Raw genomic sequence first — 20,968 nt, 5'->3', positions numbered from 1 at the left:
AATATCTTCATTTTCATGTGCGTTTGCCATTCAATATATATAACATGATTCTATGAATGATTTATAAAGTTACGTTTATAACTCAATTATGTGAATAAACTAGGAATGTTGATATTGATTAAAAAGATTTCAGTGAGGAATAATTTACAGAAGGGATCCAAAGCAGTGGAGTTTATTTCATGGGAGACTTGTTTTATATTTGAAACACTATTTCTTTCTGCACATATTAAGATGGGGCAGATTCCCGGACAGGGATTAGTCCTAGACTAAAATAAATGTAAGAGCTGTCCTGAAAACAACTTTCACTGACATATCTTAAAATACATCAGTACCCTTTGTTTAGCCTCAAAATGTACCCAAGTAATGCTTTTTAGGAATCCCTGTCCAGGAAACCACTCCTAGATGTTTAATTATAAATACAGATATGTTTGTTGAGAGAGGTCCATAAAACAATTACTTGATCTGGGCCTAATATCTATTTTATACAATAGACCTACAGATGTGAGCGATTGATGAACCTCTTACACCTGTTGACACACATTTAAACTGATTTCCACCTCTGACAGCAAAACCTCTTAAAACATAAGAGCAACAAAACAGAAGAACTTAACATATAATGAATAAAGGAGAGGAAGTTAGTTTATATGCTCTTTTGCTTTATTGACACGTCTTATCTCTTTATTTTAGACAAGTGATGCATTACAGAACGCCCTGATATGGAGCTTTGCGCTGTGTTTGATTATTAAGTTATTTACCTCGGCACACGGATGTACATTTAAATCTAGAAAACCCATTGATGAAACTGATATAAACCAGGAAACATTTCAATAAATTTGAAAAAGGTTTAAACAAATTCTGAATAAGTTTGTGAACTTTGGTTACTAAACCTTTTTAGGTTTTATGGGTTGTAGGACAATCAGTGATGCATAGCAATAATGAAATTCTGAAACGAGAAAATATGAATATTAAGAATTAAAAAGTTTTGATCAGTATTTATTCATTATTTTAATGCTGATATTTCTTTAGCTTAATACAGTATTTTTCTCTATCTGTAATTATTTGATGTTTATATTTAAGTGAAAGTGACATCAAGTATATAAAATGTGACCCATCCCAGTAAACTTATGTACTATAAGTTGTGAACACACATAGACCCGGAGCAGTCAATTGAGGAGAACCATTGGCACCACAGTCGCATGAGACTTGAATCAGCAACCTTTGGGTCACAAGCTCGACTCTCTAACCATTATCGAATAAGGGGTTTGACATTGTTATTTTTGTTTATCTTCATTTCATTCAAAGTATGATTTATTCATCTCAGCCTTATAAAATATTTTTTGTCCAGTAATTTTACTTTTTTTAAAACACAAATGACACATCCTGCACTTCAAAAAATAAATAAAAAATGTGTAAGTAAAACACATGCTCTTTTTTGTTTGTTGTTGAAATGTTGATATTGAAGTTAATACAGAATATATTTAGAAATCTTTTCATTTTAATCTGCAGGTTGTAAAATGAAATTAACCAAAACCAAACCAAAATGTCTCCTGATTTTAACAGTTTTCATCACAGCTGTACGGTCTGAAGGTATTTACCCGCTTTACACTGTTTCACATCACACATATTCAGTACAATAGCACTTTTACTGTCTTCATTATCAATTCAATATTTTATTATTTATTTGATAGTAAGGGGTTAATGTTTATAACAGTTTATATTCACACAGGTGCTTTTGTGCACTCACGTATGATGGATGTGAAACTGACTTCATGCACAATTTCCATGATTCACACAGAAACTTTAATTTTCCCATTCAGCATCTTCTCATGATAAAGATCTGAGAGTCCTGATTGTTGGAGATGAACGTCATGTCAGATATTCTACAGAAGTTCTGTTAGGAAAGAAAGAAAGCGGACAGATGAATGATACAGTCATTATGAATGATGGTCAGAGAATGATAGTGGTCAGTGGACCAAATCCCTGTTTCAAAAACACAGAAGAAAGTTTTAAAACAGCTCTGTTCCTCTCATCTCCTGGACCTCACGCTGTTCTGATGGCTCTCGATCCAGAATCTGAGCAGTGTGATCTTCTCAAACATCTTCATGAGTCGCTGGGATCAGAAGTCGTACGGTACTGCATCGTTCTTCTGCTCCAACAACAACAACACCGAGAGAAAGCTGAAGACATCACAGCAGGTAAAGCTAGAAAAATGATCAACACATGTGGAGGAAGATTTCACAGAATCACTGACCCCAGACCTGCTCTTATAGCAGAAATAAACAAGTTACTCTGGCTTAATGAAGGAACCTTTTACTCACTGGAGATTTTTAAAACATTACAAGACACAGAGCAAACACATATAGATGAAGATGCTGTTGAAGAAGTTCGTCTCTTTACTGTTATATGTCAAACTTTAGGAGGAACCACAGCTGTTGTAGGTTTGAGTCTCATGCTCTTAATAATCGTTCTGGTGGGCATTCAGTTTGGAAATTTGCTGAGATTTTTGTCAGGATTTGTTGTTTTAATTGCTTTTGAGGTAACATCAAGAAACTGTCTCAGACCAGAAGTTTCTATACCTTTAAATTTGGCCTTGAGCTCATCAATATTAACTGTAGTTATAATGAGCAAAAGGGAATTCAGAGAATACATTATCATTACCATATTTGTCACATTACCACTAATGATTGAACCATTATCACAAGACAGATTTAATATATCAAGAGCAATGTTATTTTGTTTTGTCTTACATTTCATAAGAGACATTTTGTTTTTGGTGTGTTTAAATACAGCTGTTGGTGTGTTTAGTAGTATAAGATCATGGTCAGATGTGATCATAGTGTGTTACACTGCATTTGGCATCACAGTCAGCAATATTACAATGTCATTTTTAATTTATAGAAACTTCTGTATATTGAAAGACCGTGGCCCGTTGGTCTTGGTGTTTGGTTTGTTCCTGTGGTGTATGGCGGCTGGGACTCTTTCAATAGGATTTGTAACTGCGTTCAGTCTGTTTGACATAAAGATCACAATAACTTTGTATATATTAGGATTTTCAATGGCATATTTCTATTTTAAAAGTTAAATTTTTGTTTTTTTGTTTTGTTTTGCTATTTGAACTCCTTTCATCCTATTTTCTTGTGTCTTAATATTTACTTATCAGCTGTTGTACCTGATTTGTAAACAAGTTTCAAACAAGCATTTAGATGGTTGGTTTTATATAAAATTTCCACTGTTGGGTTTGTATTGGTGAAGTGAAAGTGACAAGCTAGCTATGCAATGGATACCGTACTCGAAATGTGACTTATCCCAGCACCCGGGGTGCAATTAGGGTTAAGGTGTTTTGACTCAAGGGCACAACAGTTTCTACCCGCTGAAATATCTAGCTTGATCTATTTAAAATAAAAACTTTGTTTATATTTTTAATCAAGCAGAAACTATAAAAATATTTAATACTATCAGGTAATATCTCACATACATTGGAAACAATTAATTGTACTACGTATTAATTACCATTTCATGCATTTATGGTGTAACCATTTCAATTGTAACTTTAAGTCAGTGCTGTTATTAAACCTTTTCATTTACAAATCTGTTGTTTAGTTTTGATTAAGTGTTAATACTTAAACGCTACATATTGGAATACAATATATTTATATTCTAGCAATGCTCTCCCACATATTTTGCTATTTTAACTGCACTTATTTCTGTCATTGGTGTAAGTTGCAAAAGGGTGATAATTGACAAGAAATACACAGTTTTACACCATCTTGCTGATAACATTTCTCAGTCATTTCGGCATTCCTACAGATTGAACCACTGTAAATCCACCCTTACAGGGCGCAGCCAAAGTCTTGTGTTTTTCAAGTGCACCATGCTCAGGTTTCTATTGACTTTTATGAGTCCTTGGCTTTAATTGTAGTGTGTATATATTTTGTTTTATTAATTGGTCTTGTTAATATGTCCTCTCACTTCTTTGTGATTTTATTTTGTTTACATGTTTAGAACTTTTGTAGAACTACAGAATAACTAATAATACAATAAATGTTAGTTTTGAAATATCAAATTCACATAAATAAATAAAATGTAGTGTTTGATCACAAACATGACTTACATTACCGTAATCGAGCATTAATACACAAGACTTTAAATTAGCTGAGTTATCAGAATTGAGACTTCTGTGTGGACTTTAGTACATGTATGATGTCTGCATTACATTTACATCTTAACCTACTGGTTATGTCATTTAAACATTTACAGAAGATATCATTTATTTTCACTTTCAGAGAACTCTACTCTCATGATGTTAACCCCGCCCCTGGCTTCATCTGATTGGTCCTCTATTCTATAGTTTAACAAAACTGACTGTTCATTCTTAACAATGAATTTCACATGACATTCATTCAACTGGAAGGCAATATCTTTATTCTTATGTGCTTTTATATTTAATACTGCCCTTTAATAGCGAGTATTACCCCCTTTAGCTGAAATTACTTCAGTGAGACGCTACTTGTAGCCATTGGTCTGAGAAACGTTTGCCCCACTCCTCAATGCCATTTTTTTAGCTGTGAGATATTTGATGGGTTTCTTGCATGTACAGCCTGTTTCAAGTCAGCCCACAGCATCTCAATGAGATTCAGATCTGGGCTTTGACTCGGCCATTCCAGTACTCTCCATTTTGTTTTAAGCCAGTTCTTGGTGGATTTACTGGTATGTTTTGGGTCATTGTCCTGTTGCAGGATCCAGTTCCGCTTCAGCTTAATTTTTTTTACAAATGGTCTCACATGCTCCTCAAGCAACCCCTGACACAGTAGAATTTATGATGGTGAGCAAGCCAGGTCCTGCTGCAACAAAAAAACCCAAACCAGGACACTTCCACCTCCATGTTTTTCAGTTGGTATGAGGTTCCTTTCCTGGAATGCTGTATTTGGTTTATGTCAAACATGTCCTCTGTTGTGGTGTCCAAATAATTCAGTTTTAGACTCATCTGTCCATTATTCCAGAAGTCATGGTCTTTGTCTACATTCTCTCTGGCAAGCTTCAATCTGGCCTTTATGTTTTTCTTAGAGAGCAGGGTTTCCTCCAATAAAAGTTAAACTTGTGTAGTCTCTTTCTAAATTGTAGAGGCATGCAATTTCACATCAACAATAGCAAGAGCCTGCTGTAGGTCCTGTGATGACATTTTAGGGTTTTTGGTGACCTCTTTTAGCATCTTGCTGTCTGCTCTCGGGGTGAACTTGCTTGGACGGCCAGACCTGGGCACGTTGACAGTTGCTTTGAATGTCCTCCACTTGTAGACTATTTTCCGGACGGTGGAATGACTGATTTCAAAGTCTTTGGAGATCTTTTTAAATCCCTTTCCAGACTCATAAGCTTCTACAATCTTCTGTCTGAAGGCCTCGGATAGCTCTTTTTATCTCAATATGGTGTCCACTCTCACATCAACAGCCAAGAGCACACCAAACCAAATGTAGTAGATTTACAGTTTTTTACAATCACTTTGCTACTATTTTCAGAACCTTGATGTCATTTTTCACAACTCTAGACACAAAACTCACAACCAAAGATCAAAATGCACATTTTTCAAAACTCTTAACTCTTTTCTCAATTGCTTGGATACAATACACATAAAACTTGGATCATTAGTTCATTCAACCAAAATCACATGTTCAATATGACACAACTTAACATCAAAGTACTACTGTTTCAAAAGGCTATTCACACATCACATTTCAAATAAGTGTCTATTCATTTTCTTACAATGATCTAACTATCAATCAATACAACTGCCCAAAATGATAAGTAACTGTTGCATTATTCGTAATAGTTGTATGGAAACAGACAAAGAATCTTCCATGTTTACTGAAAATCATGAAAGTTAATGAGGTTCATTGTAACCAATAAGCATGGAGCATGAACCAATTATCACTGTACTGTATAGATGCAGGCCCTTGTAATTGCTTGTCCAATTCTGCCAACTTGTTACTGATGATTGAGTGCAGATTGTGAAATGATGTGACCTATGTTGTGATTGTACTGTAGTGTTTTCATCAATATATTACAAACTTTGTTCAATGATTCCAATGTGTCTGTCGTATTCTCTCTACTACTGCAGAACTTTTACAGATATGTATTTGCTCTACATGTACCATAATGAAATCTGTAGCACCAATTTTGTTCTACAATACTTAATGATTGTACAAACAATGACTTAGTGAAACTATCAGTTGCTTGTGTGTGGGTGATCTATAGTTATGTTTCCATGGTATTTCACAGTAAATTTGTGTTTTGAAACAATGATTGTGCAAGTGCAAGATGTCTTTAAAGATGTGAATGCACAATGCAATGTTTTGAACACTAGACAGCCTGTGTTACAAGTGATTACCGTTTTGAGTTTTGTATCTAGAGTTGTGAAAAATGACATCAAGGTTCTGAAAATAGTAGCAAAGTGATTGTAAAAAACTGTAAATAGGGCAAGCCTCCTCGTATCAATGTTCTAATCATGTGTACCTGTTATGATACACATGTGTGTGATTTTAGCCAATATAAGTGGGAATAATTGTTGGGATGTCCTAACTTTTTCCTTCGTGACATTTCACATTTTTGTCAATCTTTTGTTTAATGAGTAAAACTAGGTCGATTTTTGTTGTTTACCTGCAATTAAATCACTTTCTTTCCCAGACAAAAATAAAAACAAGATGAAAACCAGTGATATGTAAATATTTCTTAATAAAGAACAGAAAATGTAATGGGGTGTCCTAATTTTTTCACATGACTGTATGTGTGTGAGAGCAGACATGTATGTAAAAGCAGAATGTATGTGTGTAAAAGGAGTATGCATGTATGTAAAAGCAGAATGCATGCATGTAAAAGGAGAATGCATGCATGTTAAAAGAAAATGCATGCATGTAAAAGGAAAATGCATGCATGTAAAAGGAGAATGCATGTGTGTAAAAGGAGTATGCATGTATGTAAAGGGGAATGCATGTATGTAAAAGCAGAATGCATGCATGTAAAAGCAGAATGCATGCATGTAAAAGGAGAATGCATGCATGTTAAAAGAAAATGCATGCATGTTAAAGGAAAATGCATGCATGTAAAAGGAATATGCATGTACAGTGTGTAAAAGCAGAATGCATGCATGTAAAAGGAGAATGCATGCATGTAAAAGGAAAATGCATGCATGTAAAAGGAAAATGCATGCATGTAAAAGGAGAATGCATGTGTGTAAAAGGAGTATGCATGTATGTAAAGGGGAATGCATGTATGTAAAAGCAGAATGCATGTATGTAAAAGCAGAATGCATGCATGTAAAAGGAGAATGCATGCATGTTAAAAGAAAATGCATGCATGTAAAAGGAAAATGCATGCATGTAAAAGGAGAATGCATGTGTGTAAAAGGAGTATGCATGTATGTAAAGGGGAATGCATGTATGTAAAAGCAGAATGCATGCATGTAAAAGCAGAATGCATGCATGTAAAAGGAGAATGCATGCATGTTAAAAGAAAATGCATGCATGTTAAAGGAAAATGCATGCATGTAAAAGGAATATGCATGTACAGTGTGTAAAAGCAGAATGCATGCATGTAAAAGGAGAATGCATGCATGTAAAAGGAAAATGCATGCATGTAAAAGGAAAATGCATGCATGTAAAAGGAGAATGCATGTGTGTAAAAGGAGTATGCATGTATGTAAAGGGGAATGCATGTATGTAAAAGCAGAATGCATGTATGTAAAAGCAGAATGCATGCATGTAAAAGGAGAATGCATGCATGTTAAAAGAAAATGCATGCATGTAAAAGGAAAATGCATGCATGTAAAAGGAATATGCATGTACAGTGTGTAAAAGCAGAATACATGCATGTAAAATGAGATGCATGTAAAAGCAGAATGCATGCATGTAAAAGGAGAATGCATGCATGTAAAAGGAAAATGCATGCATGTAAAAGGAAAATGCATGCATGTAAAAGGAGAATGCATGTGTGTAAAAGGAGTATGCATGTATGTAAAGGGGAATGCATGTATGTAAAAGCAGAATGCATGCATGTAAAAGCAGAATGCATGCATGTAAAAGGAGAATGTATGCATGTAAAAGGAGAATGCATGTATGTTAAAGGAATATGCATGCATGTAAAATGAGAATAAGTGTATGTAAAAGGATAATGTAAAGATGTGAGTAATGTAATGAATTTTGGCTTGTATGGCCCCTCATTCTAGAGGTCAAAGAATAGTTTCATAATGAGTGCTCTTCGAAACGAAACTGACATCTCAGCAGACAGAAATTCAAGCTCCAGCCTGAAACAACACGTACTACACGTCCGGTAAGTTATGTCTCTTTGAACACTATTAATGGATAGTTTGGTAACTATGGGCACTTTATTATAATACTATCACACACTGTCAGAGTGTGTTGTCATATGCATTCTTGTGCAAGGAAATCCTGTAAACCCCTTACAAACAATACACATTTCCATATCCTTTCCTTACAAAAAATGAAACAAAATGAAAAGCATAATGTGACGTCTTGCATTTTTACACAAATCCGGACAGCTCACTAAAGCGTAGAAAATGCATACAAATAAAAACAGGATTGTATTTTGTTTAAATCCTTCCTAAAGAATGTATATACTTATATAATGCATGTTTCTTAAAAAAATACTTTATTCTTTTATTTTTATATTATATTAAATGTATAAAGTTAATTTTCAAAAACAGATAAGTTCCGTATGCAATTATAAAATCAGCATTTTATCAAGCTTCTGTTTATGTTCAGTAATGACAATGAAAATAAACATGATAACAAACAGACACACACATTATTTTAGTTTGTGTTGTCAGCATCTTGAACATGAAAGTAAAGACACATTAAAAGATCCTGACCCATCAAATCTTGATTTGGGACTTTTATGATTCTTTGTCTTATCTGTGTATAAAAGGTGGCTTGACAAAGGTTCAGGAAGCAATTCTTTAGCAAGAAGCTCCCAAATTGTGTCTACCAATTAATTGATTTAAGTGTAACCTGCCTTTTTCGTCCGTATAGCTAGTTTTGCTCTTCGTGACAAGTTTAAGTAAAACCGTTTCATGTTCTCTTTTTGTTGGTGGTTGAAATGTTGATATTAAAGATGATTCAGAATTTATTAAGAAATATTTTGGTTTTACTCTGCAGGTTGTAAAATGAAAGTATCCAAAACCAAACCAAAATGTCTCCTTGTACTGATTTTGACATTTTACATCGCAGCTGTGCAGTCTAAAGGTATTTATCTGCTTTACACTTTCACACATGTGCTGATATTCAGTACAACAGCACTTTTACTTTCATTTTCAGCAATTTTATAGCAGTTTATAGCAGTTCCTCTCATTGGTCATAAACTCTGTTAATGTGATACTACACTGCCTGTCATAAAAAAATTGTTTTCCCATACGGCGAAAAAATTAAAATCTCTAGCCAGAAATATATTTTAAATACATGCTAAATATATTTTGTAGAATGCAATCCTCAATTGAATATATTTTTGAATTTGGAAATATTTAGTTTTATCATTCAAATATCAAAATATATTTCAAAATGTATTTCAAGGGCAAGCAAATACATTTCTAATTTTACATCCCATATGGCAAAAATGTATTTTTTGCCAAAATATATTTGAAATATATGCTAAATACAAGTTAATTTTATAAAGTATATTTTTGAATATATTTAATTTTAACCTTTTTAAAACTGTTATGTTTACAGGTTTGTAACATAAACAAAGTAGATAAAGGCTATATATATTTTTAATGCTTTAAAATGTATTTATTTTTAAAATATATTTCAAACAAGTCAACAAATTTTACATGTAGTAAAAAACAACAATACATTTGAGGCTGTATCTTTGCCAAACTTAAGCCTATTGAAAAAATACTTAATACTTGTGATGGCAGTTAGGAACCGTGGGTGCATGCACAGTTTTGTCACAGCGCCACCTTGTGGTCAGACGAATGTGTTACATGCCTATAACTTTGGCTGTGGTCAACATATTTTCATGCAACTTGTTTTCTTGGAGTCCTGAATTGTTGCCGAGTCCAACAATACCAAACATGCCAGGTTTCGCCTAACACTTAGTCATGCGCAGGAAAATAGCGCTAAAAACCCACCACATTATTATTCTTAATAACGGAGTAATGGAGCGTAATTCCGATTGACTCAAAAAACAATAAAATAGCTTCTGAACAAAAAACTCCTTTGGCATCACATTACCATTTCCATCAGAAATGGCAGAATTTTTGTCGTGTTTTTAGATATTAATGGTTATAATAACTCCGAAACGAAATGAGACCCGATTTTTTAACCCGATTTGATACGCTGATTTATGGGAGGAGTCTGAGGGCACACAAAAAGATGGTATGCCTGCACCACTAGTTGGCCTTATAATTGAACAAAACCTTTGACCTCAAGCAAGCCCTATGATCATACAACGGTTTCTTCGCTAAACTAAAGTTTATAGTCATGAAACTAGCAAGATGTAATCATAGTCATGAGCTGAGGTTGCATGCACAATTTCGTCATAGCGCCACCTAGTGGTCATGATATGGATTTTTTATTTTTGTTTAAAACTACTCCAAACTTATACATAAAACCATCATCGTGGATTATTCCTTTTATGGCTTGAAGTATGATCATTGGTGGATGCCAATTCAATCCCTAGCAACCAATGAGAAAACCCTAGCAACCATTTTGCAGAGCTATATCTCTGCGTCAGAAAATCATAGAGACATGGAGTTGGGCCTCACATTTTTTTCATTGTTCTAGGGAAAGATTTTACTGAATAAAAACACAGCTTTTTGCTGATAACTTTTGTATTCTTCCGTCTTTTATTATTTAATTGCTTTTCCAAACTCAACTTTATTTCCTTTCGTCCCCTTGTTCGGCTTGACCCCGGTATTGCTGCTTGCAGCTATATTTAAGATTTATTATTTCCATGATTCACACAGACACTTTCATTTTCCCATCTAGCATCTTCTCATGATGAAGATCTGAGAGTCCTGATTGTTGGAGATGAACGTCATGTCAGATATTCTACAGAAGTTTTGTTAGGAAAGAAAGAAAGCAGACAGATGAATGATACAGTCATTACAGATGATGGTCAGAAAATGATAGTGGTCAGTGGACCAAATCCCTGTTTCAAAAACACAGAAGAAAGTTTTAAAACAGCTCTGTTCCTCTCATCTCCTGGACCTCACGCTGTTCTGATGGCTCTCGATCCAGAAGATCCAGAATCTGAGCAGTGTGATGTTCTCAAACATCTTCATGAGTCGCTGGGATCAGAAGTCTTACAGTACTGCATCGTTCTTCTGCTCCAACAACAACACCATCCAGAGAAAGCTGAAGACATCACAGTAGGTAAAGCTAGAGAAATGATCAACACATGTGGAGGAAGATTTCACAGAATCACTGACCCCAGACCTGCTCTTATAGCAGAAATAAACAAATTACTCTGGCTCAATGAAAGAACCTTTTACTCACTGGAGATTTTTAAAACATTACAAGACACAGAGCAAACACACATAGATGAAGATGCTGTTGAAGAAGATCGTCTCTTTACTGTTATATGTCAAACTTTAGGAGTAACAACAGCAGTTGTGGGTTTGAGTCTTCTGCTCTTTCTGAACATTGTTGGGGGCATTCTGTTTGGAAATTTGCTGAGACTTTTGTCAGGATTTGTTGTTTTAACTGCTATTGAGGTAACATTAAGAAACAATCTCACACCGGAAGTTTCTATACCTCTAAATTTGGTCTTGAGCTCATCAATAACTGTAACTGTAATGATTGGTAGAAAATCTGGATCACCAGAAACTTCTCAAATATTAAAAGACATAGGAAATACCTTATTTGTTTTTACATGTGTTTCGTTTGTGTTTTGTTCAAATATGGCTGTTGGTGTGTTTACTAGTATAAGATCATGGTCAGATGTGATCATAATGTGTCACACTGCACTTGGCATCACAGTCAGCATTATTACAATGTCATTTTTTAATGAAAGAAACACCTTAAGGATGAGAAACTGTGGGCCATTGGTACAAATGTTTGTTTCATTCCTGTGCTGTATAGCAGGTATGACTCTTTTAATAGGGTTTGTGACATTGCTAAATCAGATTGACATAAAGATCACAACAACTCTGTACATATTAGGATTGACAGTGGCATATTACTATTTCAAAGGTTGAACATTTGTTGTTTATTTTGTTTTCATTTCAACTTTTTTAATCATATTTTTATGTGTCTTAATATGTGCTTATCAGCTGATGTACCTGATTTGCAAGTTTCACATATGTAGTCCCAACGCATATGTGAAATTATTGGAACAACTATGTATAAAAAATATGTAAAAAAATTGAAAATAGTATTTTAGGACTAAATGTCTTCTTTAGGCATCGTCTGTGTTTAGTGTGACCTCTCTTGACACTAAACACATCTTGAGCGTTTTTGAGCAGAATGAAGCAAAAAGACTAATTTCTTTAAAATTAGAAATTAATTTTATTTAAGTTTAAGAGATCCTGCAGTTTTCTGCTATTGCTCAAGCAAGTGGAAGAGGAGTTTACCCTTAAAACTTGACACTTCAGGTTTTTTTACAGTTTTTAAAGCAACATTCAAATTTCCTGTATTTTCTGGATGTATTATATCAAACAGACTGAGAAACAATTCTATATGATCACTATAAGATTGCAAAAACAACAAATCTAATTCTGGCATGGTGGCTTAAGACTTTTACACAATACTGTACACTGTATTTTAAAATTTAAATGAATAAATACATGTTATTATGGTATTGTGTACATGATTATCACCAACCACATAATAATTTCTCTTCTAAGATATATATATATATATATATATATATCTGTGTTATTTATATTTTATTCTTGATTTATATGTAGACTAAATTTACAATATTGTGCTGACTCGTTTACTGCTGGAATTATGTGTAGTTCCACTCTTATCTAATGCTTAAATCTCACTGGACAGGGGTGTTTTATTGCACTGCCATGAGGTAAAAGCCTCCTCAGGTCTGACCGTCTTACCTCGCGCCAGTCTGATGCACGCAAAAAGTCACCAATCACCGAATCACTGTTTGTGTCAATCTTACATCAGTTTAAAGAAACAGTAATATATATTTTTAAAGAGACTCGTGTGGACTCGAGAATAAGTCCTATTCCAAATGTATTCGAGTACGAGTTGAGACCAAGTCAAAATGCTCACGAGTCCATGACAAGACCAAGACCATTAAAATATGTTCTCGAGTCCAAGACCGAGTCTAAGTCTCGAGTACAACGACACTGGTTGATAAAACTTAAAGTGTTACCAATTGAAGTAATTTAAGTAAATCCAACTTTTTACAGTGCAGCTGAGATTAACTGAATCTCTCTCATCTTTCTCATTCTCTGGTAAAAACATTACTAGTAAATGCTGGTTGTAAAATTTTGTTTGGGTTAAATAAGAAAACACACATTATAGTGGCAAATATATTTCATCCAAACACTGCTGAAAGTGACAGATTTAAGTTCGCTGGTATACTGGATTTGAAAGTTTGGGCCAACTAAAATAAAAATTTATGTCAACTGAGTGAACATTTAAAGAAAAAATTATTTAGTTTTCTAGCCTCAATAATATTTTCCTCTGGAAACATACGTTCAAGTAAATGACTCATCTCTTTAAGATTACATAATACTTAATAACTAAAGTTATGTTGTGGTGTTAGTAATGAACAGTGAGTTAAAATGATTGAAGAACCTGTCTGATATTCATCTCATTCTGCTGCTGTGAACTCAATAAACATCAGGTGAACTTCTGTCAAAGCAGTTTTTCCATCTTCAAACAAACATCATCTCATCTCAGCTGAAGATGAAGTCATCACCGTCAACATTCATCTAAAGTAAATCTATATATAATGAAACCTAACTCTCGTCAATATTTACCCTGCTGTGGAAAAACAAATGTGCATTAAAAATACGGTTATGGATGAAAGCAGCAGACGTGTAACTTTGCACATCAGACTTCAAACGTGTCTCATTTCTGACGTGAAGAAATAATTCCACCTTAAACGCCAAAACTATCTGATGAACAAAACAGAAACTTTCTGAATTAAATTCTTACTGACAATTCTGATCACAAGCTCAATATTAATCCAATAAATATGACGTTTTAACAAATAACTGTTCAAATATTTCTGAATTTACGGCAAAAAATATATTTATCCTGAACAAAATGTAAAAGTTGTATAAAATTTATAAAGTATAAAATGTATAAGTAAGTTTAAAATATACAATTATAAGTATATTTTTGCAGTTAGAAATATATTTAATTTGAATCTTTTCAAACTTGTTGTTTTTGTAACATACAAAGTTTTTCTTCCAGTGTGACATGAATATAAATGCCTTAATTAAAATATATCTATTTTTAGAATATACAAAAAATGACCACAAAAAAGTATTTGTATTGGCCATTTTTGTATATTTGAAAATATATTTTTTTACTGTATGGGTTTGTTTAAAGACGAACATTCATATTTAATGATACTTTGGTGTACGTGTGAAATGATGTACTGTATATTAACAGCTGAGATATTTGAGGATGATAGATTGATGTTCACAGCAGTTCAGTGTTATGTTGTGAATGTGACCACACAGCTACAGTATTAAATATATAATGATATGTTTACATATTTAATTGTCAGTGTTCTGTTGAAGAATAAATATTAACTCCCCATCTGGATTTCATCTCTTCACTGCTGTTTAATATTCACACGTTAATATATAATCCTAACATTGTTCCCAAACATTCGACTTTCACAGCACTTTTCCTCTACGTCCCAGAGGATGAATTTTATACAGAGATTCTGTCTAAAACTGCTGAAATTCACAAAGATCTCTGAGGAAAGAAAACATAGAGGTTCTGGAGTGAGCGGAAATCTTTCAGTCAATATTACAGCACATGGCAAACATCCCATAGACATTCACTAAACCTGAGTACATCTGGACTTAACACAATGTAGTGCCCACGGTGCAACTAGAGGAAAAGACCAAATTTGCAGAAGTGCTCTCTCAAAAACTAAATGCAGCCCTTGGTGCCCAATCCCATCTAATCCGGTCCTGCATCTGGAGAGAAGAATGTCATTGTGCTAAAAAAGCAATCAATCATATATTCATCAGAAAATATAAAAGTCTACTCTAGTTTAATGATGCAAATCAACTTCAATATCAATATAAAAACAAAACCGACTCTGATGTGCCTGATGGTTTTATTGTGCGTGATTCATTGTCATTCTATGAAGTTTGTCTTTGTAATCTTTCATCAGAATGTAATCGTCTGTGATAGATGTTATTATCTTGGCTGACATCAGTGATCCTCTTGATTTCTGTTTTTTTTAAGCTGCTGTCATACAGACACCTGTTATCAACATCTCATTTCACAGACTGTTATTATGGCAGTAAAACTGGTTGTGTGGACGCATTGATTTGTAACGTCTACGTGTCCAAGTCAACAAAGCTGACAACCCATTTATCCATCTGAAACAACAATATAAGATGCTGTAAGTTATGGTTTCATAAACTGTTGGTGTGTTTCACCAAATAAGATTTCAAACACATTTAAACAAACACTTTAGGTCTGACATATAAACAGATTTTCTGTGTGTTTTTCTATCTGAGCTGAAACAGAAGTGAGTTCATGTCTCGTCTGAATCCGTTGGGTGTCAGTTTGGAGCGGATAAACGCTCTGTGCTGGCACGACATCCTGACAAAAACCAAATAAACTTTACCAACGCTCAAATGTTATTCCTTTAGATTACATGTGCATGTCAGGTTTGTTATTTTGGGGTCTACAGAGAGAAACTGAACGGCTCATTCTGTCACCATACAGCCTGAAGCAAACAACGTGTTTACTGAATAAATATTTCCCCTAAGAGCACAGCTGTAAGGAGCAAGGTTTTGAATGTAAAATTATTCATATGTGGATGTCATAGCTCAGATACTTTGGTCCTGAAGGAATTTGTTGATAAATGTTGAGAGTTTTTGGTATCATGACAAATATGGACACAGAGACAGAAGAATAGTACAAGAAACCGAAATGCAGAGGATTTCAACAATAATCTTTGTTTACTCTGCACACTTAAAGAAAATATTCATTGAATTCGCTCAATTTTTATAAGGTAAGAGGTGCATGCAACTTAATTAGATATATGCATTTAGTTGAAATTTCTCAATTGTTTTTAGTTACCTTAGCACAAATAACTAATTCCCGCCAGACTTTTTTTGAACTTTTCAAAAAAGTTTCACAAAATACCTTCCAGAAAAATGTCCTTCTAAAAATATATAAACATACAAATATATCAAATTTAAAGAACAAACTCTCTGCTTTCAATCAAACAAACAAACAAACCATGAAAAAAAACATTTCATCCTATCTATATATTTTCTCTGCTTTAATATGGGTATTTTTCTTCAAAAATACAAAAAAAAATAGCAAAAAGCTGAAATAATTGCAGATTCAGAACAATTATCAAAAAATTAACAGTTTAAAAAAAAAATTTAGCTTTAGTTTAAATTGGCATCTGGATAAATGCCAACCTGAACTCACGAATTTCCGTGGCATAGTCACGGAATTTTGTGCTCATTTTTCCGTGGCATTCTCACGGATCTCCGCATTTTTCCGTGGCCCTGCTACGGACCGTCTTTTTCCGTGGCATTCTCGCGGATTGGTTACTCAACTGTTTTGTCCTATTTTCTTTCCATTTTCGCTTTGGTTTAGGGATAGATTTACATGAAATGACATCCCTACCCAAATCCAACTCTAACCCCAACGCCAGGCGACAATTTTTAAAGTTTAGAAATATAAAATAATAAATCAGAAAAAAATGTATAAACCAATAGTTAAAGTGACATACTAACGCAAACACCAAATCTAACCCTAAACCGAAGCGAAAATGGTTTGAAAATAGGAAAAAGCAGTTGAGTAACCAATCCGTGAGAATGCCACGGAAAAAGACAGTCCGTAGCAGGGCCACGGAAAAATGCGGAGATCCGTGAGAATGCCACGGAAAAAGACAGTCTGTAGCAGGGCCACGGAAAAATGCGGAGATCCGTGAGAATGCCACGGAAAAATGAGCACAAAATTCTGTGACTATCCCACGGAACTTTGTGAGATCATGTTGATAATTGTGGTATTACAGATAAACATAAAAACTCCTCAGGAACACGTTTTTTCATGCAAATGTTTTTTTCTTAATTGACGAAATAACTCGTCAATGTCGGGAAAAGAGTTAAATTGAGTTGATCTGAGTAAAAATAAGTAAAAAGTTGTTAAAAATCTGTAAAATTCAGCAATGCTACTATTATCTAATCATGTTAGTTCTACTTACGGTTTAAAATATAATTAAACTAGAGCAACAGCCCACATTTGCAAGCTACTGTAACAATAACTAACACTCCTGACATCTAAAGCAAATGCTTGACTCGTCTGCAGAATGTAATCATTTAAAAACACAACAACAAAACAGAAACACTTCCAAATACTAATATAACAATATACTAAACATTATCTTAATTAAAAATGCATAAAATTATCTGTTATTTTGACATTTACTCTCATTATTCAGTTTTATGCAAAGCATGATGAGAACTGGAAAACCCCACCCAGTTTTAGTACAATTGCTTTAATACAACATAATTGTTCAAGTAGTTCAAAAGTTCACAGGTTGATTTAAAACACATGTGATACACACATAAACCACTTCATAATTTTCATTAAAACCAAAAACTATATTGTAATGGATTAAATGAGCTCATTTTAATTATGTTAAATTGAATTAGTGTCAGAATTCTTTTTTAGTATAGTGATGTCTTTGAGAAACTACTGAAAAATAAGATTGAACATTTAACAACATTTGTTACAGTTTTTATAAAAAAATTCATTGCTTGATCCAATTGTTGATTTATTAATCTGTCTATTGATCAACCAGTAGCCTATACTTAAAAAATCACTTTTTTAATTAATTTTTTGATTAATTTTCTTCATGCAGTATGTTATTTCTTCATTTTTATTTGTTTGACAGGTACAGGACCTTGACCTTTGTTGAAATCAGTCAAGGGTGTCCTCTTCATTTCACATATAGTACATTCATTCACTTTTAAACCGAAACTATAATAAATCAAACCTCTCTGTCTGTCTGCTGAAGACCTTCTCATTTCTCCAGTATAGCTTGATGGTCCAGATGAAGTTCACATTGCTGCTGTCATTTCCATCTGGTAAACATGTTTTCAACCCGGACCTTCCATCTGCGTCTCACATGGAATCATTCTCTCGTGTGGAAATACTGAAGGGGATGACCACATCCAGTCAGATCCATGCGAAAAGCACGTGCACCAAATAACTCAATTTCATTAGAAATCTGGTCAGATCTGTGATGTAATGTTTCGTGCGTGTGCTCCTGGCACATAACACTGACAGCATCCGTAAGAAATACCAGAAGAAACCTAATCTGAGGAAAATAAAGAATTAGCCACCACATAGCAAATCAATGACAACATTGCATTGACTTTTGTAAAAGTAAACATCCTTTATTATATCATCAGAAAATGAGTGGATTAGTTTGAAGAATGATTAGGGTTTAATCTATGACGTTTCATTCTGTCTGTCTGTTTTAATTCTGAGAGCTTCAGGAAAACACAACCAGACGACATACGGATGTAACAGAGACTTTCATGTGACCTTCACACCATTAATACTAAATACAAGTCTATTAGTGCTGTGCGTTGAAGACTGACTAATAGTTATCACAATGATTTCATAAAAGAACTGAGGCGTAAATATCAAGCTCTAGTGTGGGAAAAGATAATGCATTGCATTTTGTTACAAATTAAGGTAATATTAATTTATGAGCATTAGTCGTTGCCAACTAAAACATTATGGTTTTATGTAATTGTAGTGAATTTATACCATAGTAAATCTCACTGCTGCTGGCATGAATAAAGGCTTTTGCTGAATCTTGTACATTATTACAGAAGATAGATACGGTATACATGCTGCTGCAAGGAAATAGGGAGAACCCACATAAAAGATTAAAGGCAGGTGGTGCTGGGGAGGAGGTGGGCTGCATTGAAATGAAACAGAGGCTCTGTTTTTTTCTTATTTTTGTAAGCCACTTTGGAAAAAATCATCTGCAAAAATATAAATGTCATATAATTCACAAATGAACAATTACAATTTCATTTTTTATTTATTTTACCATACTGCACACAAGCCAACACAATATTTTATTAAAAACCAATATGTTATCAGTGCAAACCCATACGGCAAAAATAATTTCTTTGGGCAAAAATATGTTTTAAATATATGGGAAATAAATTTTGTGGAAAGTAAAACTTAATAATTTATATTATTGAATTTTAAAAAATTATATATCTTTTGTTTTCACATTCATATATTAACATATAATACGGAATTTATTTCCGTAGAAACAAAATACTTCTCATTTATCAACCCATATGGCAAAAAGTATATATTTTTTCCTGCCAAAATATAAAAGTTTGTATAAAATGTTTACAATTTTAGTAAAATTTCATATTTTATCCACCTTATATATTTTATAAGTATATTTTTACACATCCAAATATATTAAATGTTTATATTTTTAAACCTGTTATGTTTTCAGGTTTGTCACATACGAAATGCTCTAAAATGTATTTAAAAATATGCAAAAAATTGGCAATATATATATTTGTGTGAAATACATTTTTGTTAACACATTTCAAAATATATTTCAATACATACAGTATATTTCAAAATATACACACAGCCAAAAAAATTATATTTAAAATTATGTCTGAAAACATATTTTGTAACTGAATGGGAAATCAGATTCAAATTATGTGCTACTTGAATTTATAACAAAAGAGATCAACTACAGTGATCTTGCAAACTATTAAATGTAGTCTACAAAGTAAGACCACATATAACAAATATACCACACCGTATGAACAGTATCTTTATCAGCTGATACTAAACATTCTCCAAACGGTCGGCAAGATGGCGGCGCCAACTTTGGCAGGTATAGCTGCGGCGCTCTTTGCTTATGCACTCCTTGCAAATAACTTTCTCTACATAGATACTGATCAAATTTTGAATGACTCCTATAGTGCTAATAGCATTAAGCTTATACCAGGGGACACTGCAATAATCAAAGCCACCAAACATTTTGGACTTGGAAGATACGTTCTGGCCGTTACTTTCATTTATCCACACTTGCACACTAAAGCAAGAAAGTACTCCAAAACGGTACTAAAATCGCAGCAGAGCCTTGCTCTAATAATTACCATCGGTCTTTTACTGTCCGGGGACATCCACCAATGCCCCGGTCCGACAACGTGTCCAACATCAGATTGCCCCGATATCATCGCATCATATCACAGCAAGAGTACAGCAGGAAACTTACAGGTACGCACTTTTACTTTACGTCATACATTTGAGCTTAACACCCACCTCGACTCTTCTGTTTCTTCGGAGAGCGCGGCGGCACCAGTGAACAGTTGGACGGGCCCATCAAGGAGTAGCGGCGAGTTTACCGGCTCGGCTGCACTGCCCTCTCCACCGCGCGGGACGCCCTCGTCAATTAGTTATTTGAACGAGGATGTAGCATCCCAGGATTGCCGTGGATCGCTGTCTCACTGGAGCTTACCGTGTATATCAGAGGCCGCTACAGCGAATGAATGGGTTTCGCCTGTCGTTGTTACAAGATCCAGTCGGGTGAAACCTGCCAAGTCTATCTGTGGGTTCGCTGAAACAGCTGGGGCTTCTGCCTCCGTGGTTAGGCGGCAGTTAGCTGTCCAAATCGCGAACGAAGAAACGTGTGTCGGCCCATACCACCTAATGTCTCCTGATACAACGGAGCTGCGGGACACATCGGACACCGTTTGTCTCGCTATGCCGGTGAGTTTAAA

General features: G+C 34.2%; 2 protein-coding genes across 2 annotated transcripts; both read left to right on the top strand.

The window, feature by feature from the left end:
* Positions 1–1,515: 1,515 nt before the first annotated feature.
* Positions 1,516–3,692, top strand: LOC135768189 (uncharacterized). The gene is made up of 2 exons (XM_065277375.2): positions 1,516–1,587; positions 1,818–3,692. Exon 2 carries the CDS (start codon positions 1,919–1,921, stop codon positions 3,080–3,082), a length of 1,164 nt encoding a protein of 387 aa, XP_065133447.2. The 5' UTR covers positions 1,516–1,587; positions 1,818–1,918; the 3' UTR covers positions 3,083–3,692.
* A 4,606-nt stretch (positions 3,693–8,298) lies between these two features.
* LOC135768190 (uncharacterized) lies at positions 8,299–12,739 on the top strand. Its single transcript, XM_065277376.1, has 3 exons — positions 8,299–8,319; positions 9,165–9,251; positions 10,992–12,739. Exons 2-3 carry the CDS (start codon positions 9,173–9,175, stop codon positions 12,200–12,202), a joined length of 1,290 nt encoding a protein of 429 aa, XP_065133448.1. The 5' UTR covers positions 8,299–8,319; positions 9,165–9,172; the 3' UTR covers positions 12,203–12,739.
* Positions 12,740–20,968: the final 8,229 nt, after the last annotated feature.

Source organism: Paramisgurnus dabryanus, chromosome 23, assembly GCF_030506205.2.
Source record: "Paramisgurnus dabryanus chromosome 23, PD_genome_1.1, whole genome shotgun sequence".
NCBI lineage: Eukaryota > Metazoa > Chordata > Actinopteri > Cypriniformes > Cobitidae > Paramisgurnus > Paramisgurnus dabryanus.
This window is presented reverse-complemented; position numbering and strand designations above follow the sequence as displayed.